Here is a 15,421-nt window from a genome sequence, read left to right on the forward strand (position 1 = left end):
TCAAAAAATAAACAAACAAACAAAAAAAAAGTCTCCCAGATGTGTGAAGCTGATTGGGTTTTAATTCATTCTAGATTTTGTCAAGTTGACAGCCAAGAGCAGCCATCACAGGGATGGCAAATTATAGCTCATTCTAGCATACATGGTGATTATGATTCTGTGAGAGAGATAGAAGGGGTGTAACTCTCCAAGCTCCATTTCCCTTCCATCTTCAGAAATAACTATGGGCTTGACTCTAGGATCTACCTTCACCTGGAACTATGTTAACTCTTACCTTTAACCATTTAATCTTCTTGTCTTAATTTTGTTTATAGGCTGTTGAACTAATGGAGCGAAGTGAAATGCCTTGCCAGGCATTGGTGAAGATGCTCGCAAAAAAACCTGGATGGAAAGAAACTAATTTTCAGGTATTTTTTTTTTTTTTTTTTTTTTTTTTTTTTTTTTTTCGGAGCTGGGAACCGAACCCAGGGCCTTGCACTTCCTAGGCAAGCGCTCTACTACTGAGCTAAATCCCCAACCCCTTCAGGTATTTTTCAGTTATACATTTAATGTTTTTTATTTAAAAAAAAAATGAGTGTAGAGAGACATTGAGAGAAATGATCCAGGCCAGGCATAGTGGCGTACCCTTTTAATCCTAGCACTTGGTGGCAGAGACAGGCTGATTTCTTTGAGTCGGAGATCATCCTGGTCTACATAGTGAGTTCCTGGACAGCCAGGGCTATATATGAGACCCTGTCTTGAAAGAATAGACGGGAAAAAAAAAGAAAAGAAAAATTATACAGGGACTAGCAGGATGGGCTGGTGAGTAAACTTGTCATTACCTGATGACCTAAATTTGATCTTTGAAACCTATGGTAGAAGAAAAGAACTGATAGCTTTAAGTATGTCTCCTGAGTGCCACATATGCACCATGATATGCATATGCCTATACTTAGATAGATCATAAAATAAAAAATTTTAAAGTGATGCAGAATTTATCACTAGCTGTATATAGAATGTTTGCTTTAAACCCTCCTGTTTTTCTGTGTTCCATAGTTCCAACCCTTTATCACTTTGGTATCTTCACAAAAGCTGAATATTCTAAAAGTTTTTGGTCCTTCATATCTCAACTCATGCTACTTTTTTTATCTATCATGTGTTGCGTATAATTTGAAAAATGCACACTTGCTCCTGCTAGGCTCTGGGACTAGCAGCCACTCCCCTGCTGCCTTGTCTGCTCCCATGGCTAGCTAAGGCTTTCCCGAGAACTGGTCTATGTTCTGAGAATAGCTGCTGCCTGTATTCTCGAGAGCACTGCCTATTCCTCTTTGCCCAGTACAGGAAATGACCATCTCACTTAGCTCCCACAGCTGGTTTGCTAAGCCACCCAAGACCTATCCCTCTTGAGAATGACTGTAGCTACGGCTCGTGTTCTACCAACTTACTGCTCTGGAGGAGCCGACCTACAGTGACCACTCTGCAGTTACACACTCTCAGACAATCTTAATATTTTAAAATCAGCCAAGTGACACAACTGCTGGGCTCAGAATCTGTTGTCCTAAACTCATCAGCTATTCTATATTGGAGTTCATCTGGTGGCAGGATCTAATAGCCCCCAGGCCTACATTGTGTCTGTCTGCCCCATTCCACAGCCTGGTGGAAAAAGCCATTTTTCAATCTCGTCTCCTCCTCTTCCTCCTAGGACCTGGAAAACCCACCTCTGTATCTTCACCCAGCAATTGGCTTCTGCCATCTTTACCCAACCAAACAATTAGGGAAAACCCTTCTACAATCATGTTCAAAACATTTTTTTATACAGCCTCTAGATAGGTGAAAGAACACCCAATTTTAGCCAATATTCTTCTATATTATATCCATAGCAAGAGATTTTTTTACCAAGGCGTGTGTGTGTGTGTGTGTGTGTGTGTGTGTGTGTGTGTGTGTGTGTGTATGGTGTGTGTGTTTGTGTGTGTGTGTGTATGGTGTGTATGTGTTGTGTGTGTGTGTGTGTGTGTGTTTTGTGTGTGTGTGTGTGTGTGGTGTGTGTGTGTAGTGTGTGTGTGTTTTGTGTGTGTGTTGTGTGTGTGTGTGTTTGTGTGGTATGGTGTGTGTGTGTGTGTGTATGATGTGTGTGTGGTGTGTGTGTGTGGTGTGTGTGTGTGTGTGTGTGTGTGTGTGTGTGTGTGTGTGTGTGTGTGTGTGTGTGTGTGCGTTGGCACACATCTTCTGTTCTTTGGCACTGTAACTTCACCTTAGCTATTACTTTTTGCCTACACAGGGTGTAATGGTATACTATGCATAAGAGGCTATCTCATGTTTTTCCTAGGTGTATACACAGCCATCAGTATTATGTTCATAACTTTCTGGATTTTTGGGAATATTTAGTTACGTTTTAAAATTCCTTGAGAGCCAGCTTTAGGTCCTAGAACTCAGGAAGTTGAGACAAGATTTCCATGTGTCTTAGTTAGGGTTTTATTGCTGTGAAGAGACACCATAGCCAAGGCAACTCTTACAATGGAAAATATTTAATTGGGGTTGACTTATAATTTTAGTGGTTTAGTCTCCTATCATCCTGACAGGAAGCATGGCAGCATGCAGACAGACATATTGCTGGAAGAACCAAAAGTTCCACATCTTCCTGCCTCTGCCTCCTTCAGGAAATCCTACCTGCCTGCACCAAAACCATCTAGAGTTCTACATCTTGATCCACAGGCAATAGAAGGAGACTGTGTACCACACCAAGCATAGCTTGAGCATATATGACATCACATTCCACCTCCACATTGATGCACTTCCTCCAACAAGGCCACACCTCCTAATGATACCACTCGTTATGGCCAAGATTCAAACACATGAGTCTGTGGAGGCTACACCTATTCAAACCACCATACCATGAGCTAGAGGCCAGCCTTGGTTATAGGATGAGACCCTGTCTTAAAATATTAATTATTTTTGTAAGTTCTTTGTTACGTGTTTAAGTCTGTAGAAGTTGTAGGTTTTATGTAGACAGTTGTAATATAATAATTTTGGTAGCTTTATGCAGTCAGTATGATCTATTTAGATGTATTAAGGATTGTGTATATTGAGATCAATGCAAACAAAAATCATAAAGATGAAAACATAAAATCTAAATTTGGGGTGCCAAAAAGATAGCCTAGTCTCACAACCTTAAGATTAATCTTTGTGGGGTTGGGGATTTAGCTCAGTGGTAAAGCGCTTGCCTAGGAAGCGCAAGGCCCTGGGTTCGGTCCCCAGCTCCGAAAATAAAAAAAGAACCAAAAAAAAAAAAAAAAAGATTAATCTTTTTGACCTGCATGGTAAAAGGAGAGTCCGCTCCTTCACACTCTCATCGACCTGTACACTCCTCCTGTGTCATGAGTTCCCACATACATACAAAGTCAATGAAATACGCTTTAAAATTTTTTTAGCTCATAAGTTTTATTACTTTAGAACATTGAGTGGTTTATGTGTTTCTTCTTGTATTCATTGTCAGTTAGCTATTTTAATAGATAAAAATAAAAATTATCTTGCCTAGGAAGTGCAAGGCCCTGGGTTCGGTCCCCAGCTCCGAAAAAAAGAACCAAAAAAAATAAATAAATAAATAAAAAATAAAAATTATTTCATTTATGCAAACTTTTTATTTTTATCTAGTTATTCTTACAGATACTTTAGGTTCTGTGGAATTGAATGTCATTGGCTCCTCATAATGTTCTAATGTTTATTCTTGTTCAGGTCATGCAGATGAAGCTTCACATTGTTGCCTTGATTGCCCAGAAGGGAAATTTTTCTAAAACTTCTGCTCAGATTGTATTAGATGGCCTTGTAGACAAGATTGGAGATGTGAAATGTGGGAACAATGCAAAAGAAGCTATGACAGCGATAGCTGAAGCATGCATGTTGCCCTGGACAGCTGAACAGGTTAGTTCCAGAACTGTTTTCCTATGCTGTCCCAGTTTTTCCCCAATTTTAACTTAGGCCCACCTATTACAGTTCATTCTTAAGTAAAGTTTTTTATGCTGTGGGGTTTTTGTGTATGTGATTGTCCTGGCTGATCTGCAACTTACTATAGTAAATAACATTAGTTTTCTCTTAAGACACTGTGATTCAAAATGATCAGTCAATAAAACATTTCAAATCCTTTAAAAACTCAGTCACCTCTTTCTTTTTTGGGTAAATTAATTCTTTTGTTAGTAGATCTTTGTACTTAACACCTAAAAAAAAAGCCTTAAATTCACAATTTATTTCTATAAGAAATATGAGAAAGAGTGGAGATTTAATGCTATATTTTCTGATGCTATTGTTTCAGGTGATGTCAATGGCCTTCTCACAAAAGAATCCCAAGAATCAGTCAGAAACTCTAAACTGGCTATCAAATGCAATAAAAGAATTTGGATTTTCTGAGTAAGTCTAAAAAAAAAAAATAGTGAAATACAATTAAACATTTTGCCAAGTGTCTGGTCTTGATTTGCTTTCACGGTCTGTGCTTGCTTCTGAAGAACTGGGGTTGGGCTATCTAACTTATATAAAAGGGACATTTGGACATTTGTTCTGGAAGGTCTGTGTTGATGTATTCTGCATCTTGACATTCAGGCCTTTTTAAACGTGTGTGTGTGTGTGTGTGTGTGTGTGTGTGTGTGTGTGTGTGTTTAAAACATACACACACACAAGCATGCGTGCATGCATACACACACATTTAAAAATTATTTAAGGTGGTGTTGTGTGTGTGTGTAGCAGTGTGTATTATCAGTCTTGTAGGAGGTGAGGCCTGCAGGTGCCTATACCTCCTTCACCATTTAGCTGTCCTCTGTCCCCTGTCTTTCTGGGTTCTGGGGTTTGCACCCAGGATCTTGTACATGCTAGGCCAGTTCTCTATCACAGAGAACTGTCTGTCTAGTCTCCCCCAAAGACAGGCATCTAAGTTATGTTTTCCTCAAGTGTGTAGTCCCTGAAAGGGCTCTGTTTTTGGATTAAATTCTGTCAGAATTCCTACAATAAAAATTTTTACTTGTTCGCACAGCTTGCCAAATCGATTTCTGTATGAACATAGTTGCTCATTATGTTTATATTACATCTAGGCCTACCACTTGCAGAAATTGGTTCTTTCCTTCTACCATGAAGCTGCCACATATTGAATTCGTGTCACCAACCTTGATGACAAACACTTTTAACCTCTAAACTACCTAACTGGGCTCTCAGCTTTTTGTTTTTGTTGCTGCTGTGTGTATTCTCAGATTCCTGGAATTATTTAAGCCCTCCTATTGCAGCATCATGTGCTGAAACTGTTAGTATATGCTATTTATCCAGGCCCTTTTTAGAGCATATTTCATGTAGTAATACATCATCTCTGCTTTTGTAGATGAAAACATTAGGGTGTGGAAAACTTAGGATCATAGCTAGGAAAGTGCAGGCACTCTTGTTTTATGAAAAGGGTAGAGCTGCTTTATTGTGTTTCTTTGTCGGTGCCTTGTTTTATGTGTGGGTTTTGTTTGCCTTTTCTTTTTTCTTTTTTTTTTGGAGCGGGGACCGAACCCAGGGCCTTGCGCTTGCTAGGCAAGCGCTCTACCACTGAGCTAAATCCCCAACCCCTTGTTTGCTTTTTCATATAACTCCATTTATTAACTCTGATAAGGGCCAGGGATGGTGGCATCTTTAATATTAGCTACACAAGTGACAAAAGCAGAGACAGACTGATCACTGTGAACTCAAGACCCACCAGGCTGTATAGTGAGACCCTGTCTCAAAAAATAAATAAAAATAGCAACTAGTAGATGCTTCAGAGTATAGCTGAAGTAAAATGTGACTAGAGAGTGATAAGAAGTAGGACTGGAGTATAAATGAGAACAGGTCATCTAAGGCCTCGACAGCTTGAATAAAAATGAGAAAACAAGCATTTTAAGCAGGGCTAGAACATAATTTTATTTTGTTTTGTTTTTTTAAATGATTTATTCATTTATTTAATGTATGTGAGTACACTGTATCTGTCTTCAGACACACCAGAAGAGGGCATTGGATCCCATTACAGATGTGGTTGCTGGGAATTGAACTCAGGACCTCTGGAAGAGCAGTCAGTGCTCTTAACCATTGAGCCATTTCTCCAGCCCTAGAACATAACTTTGTGGTACAACAGTTACAACTTATGTGTGAGGTTCTGAGTTCATTTCCCAGAATTGTAAAATTTTGGATTTAGAAGCTTTGGCACAAGAATATCTGACCAAAATCAGATAGTAAGACACAGGGAAAATAATAGTGTTACTCAAATAAATGCTGTCAGGAAGTCGTTGTTCATCAGCCTGGAGATTGTAGTGCATACCTTTATTCTCAGTACTCAGGAGACAGAGGCAGGCAGATCTCTGAGTTCTAGGACAGCGTAGTCTACAAATGAAGTTCCAGGACAGCCAAGGGTACACAGAACCCTTCTTGAAGGGAAAAAAACAAAAACAGAAAACAAAAAAGTACTAGTTATGTGTGTATAAATTATAGATGTGGAAGTGTTCTACTTAGCATATAGTTTGAAAATAGAACTGTATAGGGTACTGAGTCAGAATGATTCCGGAGTGAAGGATGGCCTAAAGAATGGGAGGATACAGGTGGATCTGAAATGAGTCCAGAAGACTGGAAGCCACAAGTTTAGGAGTTGGTGTAAATGTAGGACACCTACATAGACATAGACATAGAAATAGAACAAAGGCAGATGTACACACGGTGCCAGTATGAGCTAGGTTAACAGGTAAATCCTGGTGGCTTGAGTTCAGTCCTTTCAACCCACCAAAATGTAGAATGAAAACTTCACAGTTGTCCTCAGGCTTGGAGAAATGACTCAGCAGTTAAAGAACATCCAGTGCTCATCTTTGTGACCTGAATTGAATTCAGTTCCTAGCATCCGTGTTGGGTGGCTTACAACTATTTGTAACTCTAGCTTCAGGGTATCCAACAAAGTTGTTACCTGACTTCTACATGTGCCCTGTGTCTTCAATATATGCTGTAGCAATAAATCTATTTTAAAAAGTTTTAAGAGTAGATTAAGCATAATATGATTAATCAGTGTTCCGATAGTATTTAAAGCTCATTTTAAGTTAAGGATAACTTAAGAGGAGACCTGAGGACTCCTCTAGTGGAAGTCTATCCTAAAGTCTAATTTTATAAGATCTTGAATGTTTTGAAGATTTCATTATCAACTAATTCTAAATGCTTTGGTTTTTTTCTTTCCAGATTGAATGTCAAAGCTTTCATTAGCAATGTGAAGACTGCCCTTGCTGCAACAAATCCAGTGAGTGTGCTTCAGCATGTGTTTAAGCATTGTGGCCACTTTTGTGTTTCTGCCCTAGTTTGGAAAGTTCTTACTCTTTTCTCTGGCAGGCTGTGAGGACTTCTGCCATCACCCTGCTTGGTGTGATGTATCTGTATGTCGGTCCTTCTTTGAGAATGATTTTTGAGGATGAGAAGCCTGCTCTCCTATCCCAGATAGATGCAGAATTTCAAAAGGTAAAGGTTAAAAAAATGATCCAGTCTGTGGGTGGTTTTGAGAATTTCACATCAGTTAAGACTAAATTTTTAACCAAGTTTAATGGTATACATTAAAATATAATTCCAGCACTAGGATCGTGGAAGACCATGAGTCAGCCTAGGCTACAATAGAGATCAAGGTTAGCTTGGGCTTCAAAGTGTGATTATCTCAAAAACTAACAAAAATAGCCTGAAGAGATAACTATAAGTTAGGTGCTGTTCCAGAAAACCCAAATTCATTTCTTAGCACCAGTCATGTGGAGTGGCCTACAACTACTCAAGGTCCAGACTCTAATGCCTTCTTTTGGCCTCCACAAATACAGCACTCATGTGCACATACCACACAGACATACACACACTTAGTTGAAGGGAAATTTTTTTTAAAGTAAAGGCAAAATGACTAAATTTTTAAACTCTTGGAATAAAGAACATATATGTTTGGTTTTATGCACATAAAATGTTCCTAGAAGAATTTCTAAGAAATTTTAAATTGACTTTGTAAAGAAGAAAACTGAGTGATTATGGCTTAGAATGAGGGATCTATTTTCTTGTATTTTTTTCATACATTTGTAATGTCAGACAATATGGATCTACTGTCTATTCAAAAAATTACATTAAGCTGAAAAACAATTAAAAAGAAAGAATCGGGCAACCCTGGCTGGTCCTGAAATTGTTATATAGACTAAGCCTCAAATTTGCAGCAGGCCTCCTGCCTCCTGCCTCTTGATGCTGGGATTAGAGACACGTACTATCACATTTGACTGAAGTGAACTACTGGCTTTTTGTTTTTTAATTATGAATAAAACAAAAGGGGTAGGTTTTCTTGAATAGCTCTGACTGAATATGCTAAGTATTCACAGCTTGCTCTTTTTTGTTTTGGAAATATAAGTCAAAAGACAACTTAGTGACTGAGAAGTCAAATTCTAATTGTCTTCATAAAAAGTAACTTGCTATTTTGTCTCAAAATTAGCAAGCTAACAGCTAAAGTATGTATTACAATATTGTCTAAATATCTTATGAGTTAGAAATGAAATTCTGTGGGTCTACACTTACTAGCATGCATAAGGTCCTGAGTTCTCTCCCCAGAATAGCTAAAACAGACAAATGTTATGAAAGAATGAGAAACTCTGGCATAGGCACCTTCCATAGACTCTACAGTCATTCTTCAGCTTCACTATTTCATTCATGCTGTACAGATGCAGGGACAAAGCCCACCTGCTCCAACCAGAGGAATTTCTAAGCACAGCACAAGTGGTACGGATGAAGGAGATGATGGAGATGAACCGGGTGATGGGAGTAATGATGTTGTTGATCTTTTGCCAAGAGTTGAGATCAGGTAGGTACCCTGGGAAATTATTTTATATTGTTTGGGTATTGGAGTTTAGGTGTTTGTAACAGGCTACCTGTGCCTCAGAGTGCTGGAATTAAAGGCATGTGCTGCTACGCCCAGATGTTTGTTTTGCTTTGTTTTTTGAGACTAGGGTTTTACTATATAATATAGGCTGGCCTTGAACCCACTGTCTTCTTGCCTTAGCTTACTGATTACCAAGATTGTAATTGGGCAGTAGTATATATACTTACAATTTTAACCTTTTATTAATTCAGTAAAGGGAATTTTGGTGCCATTAATCTTTTAGGAATATAGAATTAAAATTATGCCTTCTGTTTTTCAGTGACAAAATTACTTCAGAGTTGGTGTCTAAGATTGGTGACAAGAATTGGAAGATCAGGAAAGAAGGCCTAGATGAAGTGGCAGGTATTATCAATGAAGCAAAATTTATCCAACCAAATATAGGTGAACTTCCAACTGCCTTGAAGGGTCGACTGAATGATTCAAACAAAATCTTGGTATGTGGACCATGTGCCTTTTCTCTCTCTTCCCTTCCCCCGCTGCTGTAGAAGGTTCATCTTCATTGTAGCTTTCACTAGCAAACACCAGTGTTGTGTTATTTGTTTTGAACTACAGAAAGATTTCTTATGTTTCTTACGTGTGTTTCAAGATACAAGATTTATAAATGTCAGAGTTTTGGGGAGCTTGGGGAGGTGTTCAAGACAAGGTTTCTCTGCATAGCATTGGTGGCCCTGGAACTTGCTCTGTAGCCCAGACTGGCCTCAAACTCACGGAGACCCACCTGCTTCAACCTCCCAGGCACTGGGATTAAAGGCATGCTCCATCATGCATAGCTCAAGGCTTTATTTCTTGAGTGGTCCAATACTAAACATATTTGTGTGGAACTGCTTTAATATATGTAAATATGCCTGATTTCAGTTGTTTTCATTATTTTAAGATTGAGATTCATTGTGTAGTGCAGGCTGGCCTTGAACTCTCTAATGGCACCCAAGCTACTCTCAAATGACAAGTAGTTCTTCTATCATTCTCCCCAGTGCTGGGAAGACATGCTCTGTTTATTGCTCTGTTTAATTTTGAGTTTGTTTTTTTTTAAGCATGAGTTTATTTGTTTGTATATATTTGAGAGGAAGAAGGTGAATATAGAGGTCAGAGAACAGTTGGTTGGGTCAGTTCTCTTCTACCACACAAGGTTTTGGAATAAACTCAGATTGTCAGCCTTGATCACAAGCACCTTTACCCATCATGCCATCTTGCTGGCCCTAATTTTTATAATTTAATTTTTAATTTTTAGATCAATATTTTTAAACTATAAAATAAAATTCTAGTACTATAGTTTTTTGAAAGATTTTTATTTTTTTGTCAGGCATGGTAGAGCATGCCTTCAGGCCCAGCACTCAGGAGACAGAGGCAGGTGGATCTCTGTGAGTTCCAGGCCACCCTGGCCAGCCAGGGTTGCATAGTAAGACCCTATTTCATAAAGAAAGAAAAGAATTTTTTATGTATATATGAGTTTTGAGTGAAGTTATGTGCACACAAATACAATAGCCAATAAGAGGCTAAAACTTACTTATAACTGGTGTTAGAATACTATGATACTATCTTTTAAGTAGTCCAGAAGTTCATAATATTGATCACATAATAAAACTTTGAGCAAGTTTAATTACAGTTTGACCCTGTGTTTGATCTTTCTACTCAGGTGCAGCAAACCTTGAATATCCTTCAGCAACTGGCAGTAGCCATGGGTCCAAACGTCAAGCAGCATGTAAAGAACTTAGGCATCCCTATCCTTACTGTTCTTGGAGATAGCAAGGTAAATCTCTCTCCAACACAGTTCCCTTCTGTACTAAGGCAGCTACATTCTTGGGGTAGAGGATAATTATGTTTTAAGAGTTCACATAATTGCTTAAAAATTTATAAAGATGATACTGTTACCTTCCAGGCAGAATTGATGTGATGACTAGATGTACCATTATTTAGTTTGTGATCCTTAAATAGTTACGTACTATAGGTTTAGTATATTTATGAAATTTCTTTCTTATAGAATTGAAATACATTTTTTTAAAAGATTTATTTTATGTATATGAGCACACTGTAGCTATCTTCAAACACACTGGAAGAGGGCATTGGATCCCATTACAGATGGTTGTGAGCCACCATGTGGTTGCTGGGATTTGAACACAGGACCTCTGGAAGAACAGTCAGTGCTGTTACCACTAAGCCATCTCTCTAGCCTGAAATACTTTTCAATAATTGACATATTTGATTAACTAGTTAAACATTTTTATTAAGATACATGTTAATGTGCCTGTTTCATACAGTATAATTCAATAAATGATTGCTATTTTTGATTATAATATCATTAAGGTACTAAATTAAATAATAATAATTAAATAATAAAAATTACTAAGGTTTAGTAATTTTGGGGGATGGTTTGGTTGGTTTGGTTTGATTTGAGAAGGGGTCTCTTATAGAGCCCTGCTTGTTTTGGAACTCTGTGTATAGACCACATTTACCTCAAGAGATTCTCCTGCTTCTGTATCCCAAGTACTGGAATTAAAGGCATGTGCCACCACACCTGGCTTAAAGTTTTGATATAATAAATAAATATATCAGTAGATATAAATTTTAGATCTTGAAATGATATTCTATATTCTTCCTACCCTGAACTACTACAGCATACTTTTCTAGTACTTCAGTTAGGTACTAATAATTTGATCATCTCAGAAGTCATTGTAGTATCATTGAAGACTGCAAATTTTTATTTAAATATTTTCCCTAGGCTAAATATTTTAATGTTTCTTTACTTTTATGTTATTGACTTAATTTGAGAAATTGAGTTTTTCAGTTCATAAGTCTGTATATTCTGTGAATGCAAGTCAATATCAAAACATACTCAAGCTGTTAGCTTGATTCTTAACAATGAGCCTCTAGCCTAGTGCTCCAGTCTTCAGCTCAGCCTCATAAGAGCTCCCATAGGGTCAGAGAGCAAAATCTGTTTATTATTCTTCCATAATATTTACCCAGATTATTGTTTTACCTAATCGAGCATAGGATTTTTTTTTTTTTTTTTTACAATTTTGTGTTTTATATTTCCACCTTCTTTCGAAGTCTTTAGAAGGACCACAGCACCAGTGTCTGTTTCAGAGAAGATGGTTTAAGTATGTACATGGGACCTTAGCAAGCGAAGCCTCTGTTATTCTCACTCACCCCTCCCTCCAACGGTACTTGATATTTTTGCCAATTCTCTTCTCAATTCAGAACAATGTTCGAGCTGCTGCCCTAGCGACTGTGAATGCTTGGGCAGAACAAACTGGCATGAAAGAATGGCTGGAGGGAGAAGATCTTTCTGAAGAACTTAAAAAAGAAAATCCTTTCTTGAGGCAAGAGGTTAGTACCATAAATAAATCATATATTTTACTCATACCTTTTATTTTCTTCGGTGGCCTCGATAATAACAGTGTATACATGGTTAAAACAAACTTTTTTTTTTTTCTTTTCTTTTTTTTTTTTCCGGAGCTGAGGACCGAATCCAGGGCCTTGTGCTTGCTAGGCAAGCACTCTACCACTGAGCTAAGTCCTCAACCCTAAAACAAACTCTTGATGGGGAGCACAGGGAGACTAGTTGAGTCAGTGCCTCTCTATGTAGCCCTGGCTGTACTGGTACTCACTGTATGTAGATTGTACAGAGTGAAGCCAGTGATGCCCATCAACTCTTGATCCTTCTGCTTCTATTTCTCAAATGCCAAGCTTCACAAGAAATTTAAGGCTAGTCATATATGTTTGCTTGCTTTTTAAAATAGGATCATTATTTATTTAGGCATATATATGTGTAATGGTAACTTTTATTTGCCTGTATTAAATGTCATCCTTCATTTCCAAGGCTTACTGCCCAGTCTGCTAGCCTGGGCCCAGTCCTGGAAGACTCTAGCCCCTGTACAATCTAATCTAGGCCTAGAATGTTTTCAGCCTCTGACGCTGCTAAATAAGCTCATGCCTTTAGTTTTTTCTGAGCTCTGGTTGGCCGGTTCAGCTAAGCTGTTTTGGTTCAGATTCCTCTCCAAGCTGACTGACTCAAACTGGCTTTTCTCTCTCTGCCTCTCCTGAATTGCTCTGCTTGACTAACTCTGGCAATATGTTCTAATCCTCTGGCTCCTTCATGTTTTCTGACTTGTTCTATCTTTAACGGTGTCTACAACCTGTCTCACTATAATAACTGCCCTTGTAAAACTGCCTCCAAATTCTGTGAACTCAACTCCACTGCCTGCTTCTCGAGTCACTGACTCACCTGAACTCAGCCCAACAGAACTGACTCACAGGCAGACATCTGCATGCCTCTGTCTCTTGTGTGCTGGGATTAAAGGCGTGTGCCTATACCTAAGCTTCTCTTTACCTGAAACTTGCTCTATACCAAGCTGATCTTGAACTCAGAGATCTCCTTGCCTCTATCTCCTGGGACTTCTAGACGGTCTTTGGATATGTTCTCTTGCCAGAGCTGCCAAGTTGTAAATTCATTTTTCCTACATACGTGCAAACATAAGCATCATATGCATTTGTGTGTGTGTGTGTGTGTGTGTGTGTATAACTGTAATTAATGGAAAAAATACCATGAAGGAGAGGAACATGGGAGGGCTTAGAGGGAGGAAAGAGAAGGAAGAAATCATGAAATTATAATATAAAATAAATAATTTTTTAAAATTCTTAAGTAGAAGCTAAGCTAGAGACACAAAACTTTGAGTAACAGTGCAGAGAAGCCCTTAATCTTTAAAACCTGTTTTGTGGGCTGGAAAGATGACTCAGCGGTTAAGAGCACTGACTGCTTTTCCAGAGGACCTGAGTTCAAATCCCAGTAACCACATGGTGGCTCATGACCATCTGTAATGGGATCTGATGCCCTCTTCTGCTGTGTCTGAAGACAGCTACAGTGTACTTATATATAATAAATAAATAATCTTTAAAAAAAAACCTATTTTGTTTAAGAAAGTGAGTAAGATATGTATGGTCTGGGCGTGAGGGTCTGCACTGAAACATGGCAGAGGTTGGGTCCAACACTTGTCGGTCACCCATTGCAGAAGCAGTGTTCAGAAATTGATAACTGATGAAAAGGTTTCAGATATTTAGGCCATTGACAGCAGCACCATTTCCAACTGGAATGTGGGCCGGCCCCCAGACCCAAGAGCTGTCAGCTGCCTAAGAAATCATGGTATTAGCACAGCCCATAAGGCAAGACAGATTACAAGAGAAGATTTTGCCACATTTGATTATATACTATGTATGGATGAAAGCAATCTGAGAGATTTGAATAGGAAAAGTAATCAAGTTAAAAACTGCAAAGCTAAAATTGAGCTACTTGGAAGCCATGATCCACAGACATAGCTCATTATTAAAGCTCCCTATTGTGGCAATGACACTCTGACTTGGAGCTGGTGTGCCAGCAATACCTTAGGTGCTGCAAGGCCTTCCTGGAGAAGACTCACTAGCTGGTCCTAACTACCACCATCAAGCAACTCACTCATTAGTGTTGTGCCCAAGGGTGGTGGCAGTGCTCCTAGCCCCTTACCCACCTCTTTTCAGCTGACTTACTCTATATCTTTAAAATAATTGTAGGTGGAAATTAGGCATATGTTCAGAAGAATAAAAATATTTGAGTCAGACAGTTTGAGGTGTGGCTAAGTATTCTTAGACTAACTAAATCTCTGACCTTGCCATAATTACAAGATAGTAGTACAAGCAACTATGGAACAGAAGAAAACCCAATAAAGTAAGAATGACCTACAAGGTCCAGGTCAACTTCTGAGCCCAGCAAGCCTGGGTAGTCTGGTCTAACTGGAGTGTGTGCGTGGCCAGCACCCAGTGTGCTGTTTGCTTGCCTCACACTCTGTATTCTAGACTCTTATTGTGACAATATCTCCATCCATGGCAGCCTTCCATTTAACACTGGGAGAGTTTAAACCCAGACACACTGAGGGATCAGATATTTGAGAGAGGAGAATCTGGATGTGATGATGGGCCTGGAACTCCATCAAGCCGTCCTGGGCTGTACAGTGACTTCCTGTCTGAAAGATAAACAAATACTAACAGATGGGAGCAACAGATTAGTAAAGTTAACACCTTTAATCTTACTTGGTTTTGGTGTAGTTTCTTGAGCTTGGTTCCTATTTGAGCCAGTTTGCTTCTTTCAAAAAGAAAGTAAGTGTGCTTAAATAGTGGTGTTTGTAAGTGTTCTCTCATCAACATTTTACAACGTTACAGGCAAGCATGAGTAATTTTGGTGTATTTTCAGAAAAGAAACCTCAAATTTATATGGATGTATGTCAGAAAGGATTGTGAATTAAACTGGGACATTACCAAATACAACTAAAATATAAAAAAGATGCATAAATATTAATGTAATAGTAATTTTGTCTAGACTTTTAGCACAAAAGACATGAATAAGGTATCTCCCCCAACCCCCTCTGGAAACAGGGTTTCTCTGTGTAGCTCTCTAGCTGTCCTGGAGCTCACTGTATAAACCAGGCTGTCCTCAAACTCTGCCTGTCTGCCTGTGCTTCCCAAGTGTTCGGATTAAAAGGGTGCCTAACTTAAGAGTTA

General features: G+C 38.6%; 1 protein-coding gene and 1 pseudogene across 5 annotated transcripts in view; both read left to right on the top strand.

The window, feature by feature from the left end:
- Nucleotides 1-15,421, top strand: part of Ckap5 (cytoskeleton associated protein 5) — a 94,655-nt gene that overhangs the window by 47,416 nt on the left and 31,818 nt on the right. For all 5 annotated transcript variants that reach the window (XM_032903673.1, XM_032903677.1, XM_032903675.1 and 2 more), the window contains 9 exons: nucleotides 315-407; nucleotides 3,712-3,897; nucleotides 4,286-4,380; nucleotides 7,189-7,246; nucleotides 7,336-7,461; nucleotides 8,679-8,818; nucleotides 9,156-9,330; nucleotides 10,530-10,643; nucleotides 12,092-12,220. In XM_032903673.1, the coding sequence (XP_032759564.1) occupies nucleotides 315-407; nucleotides 3,712-3,897; nucleotides 4,286-4,380; nucleotides 7,189-7,246; nucleotides 7,336-7,461; nucleotides 8,679-8,818; nucleotides 9,156-9,330; nucleotides 10,530-10,643; nucleotides 12,092-12,220 (1,116 nt within the window). The remainder of the gene's footprint in view (nucleotides 1-314; nucleotides 408-3,711; nucleotides 3,898-4,285; nucleotides 4,381-7,188; nucleotides 7,247-7,335; nucleotides 7,462-8,678; nucleotides 8,819-9,155; nucleotides 9,331-10,529; nucleotides 10,644-12,091; nucleotides 12,221-15,421) is intronic.
- LOC116901624 lies at nucleotides 13,808-14,871 on the top strand (annotated as a pseudogene).

This window comes from Rattus rattus, chromosome 5 (genome assembly GCF_011064425.1).
Source record: "Rattus rattus isolate New Zealand chromosome 5, Rrattus_CSIRO_v1, whole genome shotgun sequence".
NCBI classification, from domain to species: Eukaryota; Metazoa; Chordata; class Mammalia; order Rodentia; family Muridae; genus Rattus; species Rattus rattus.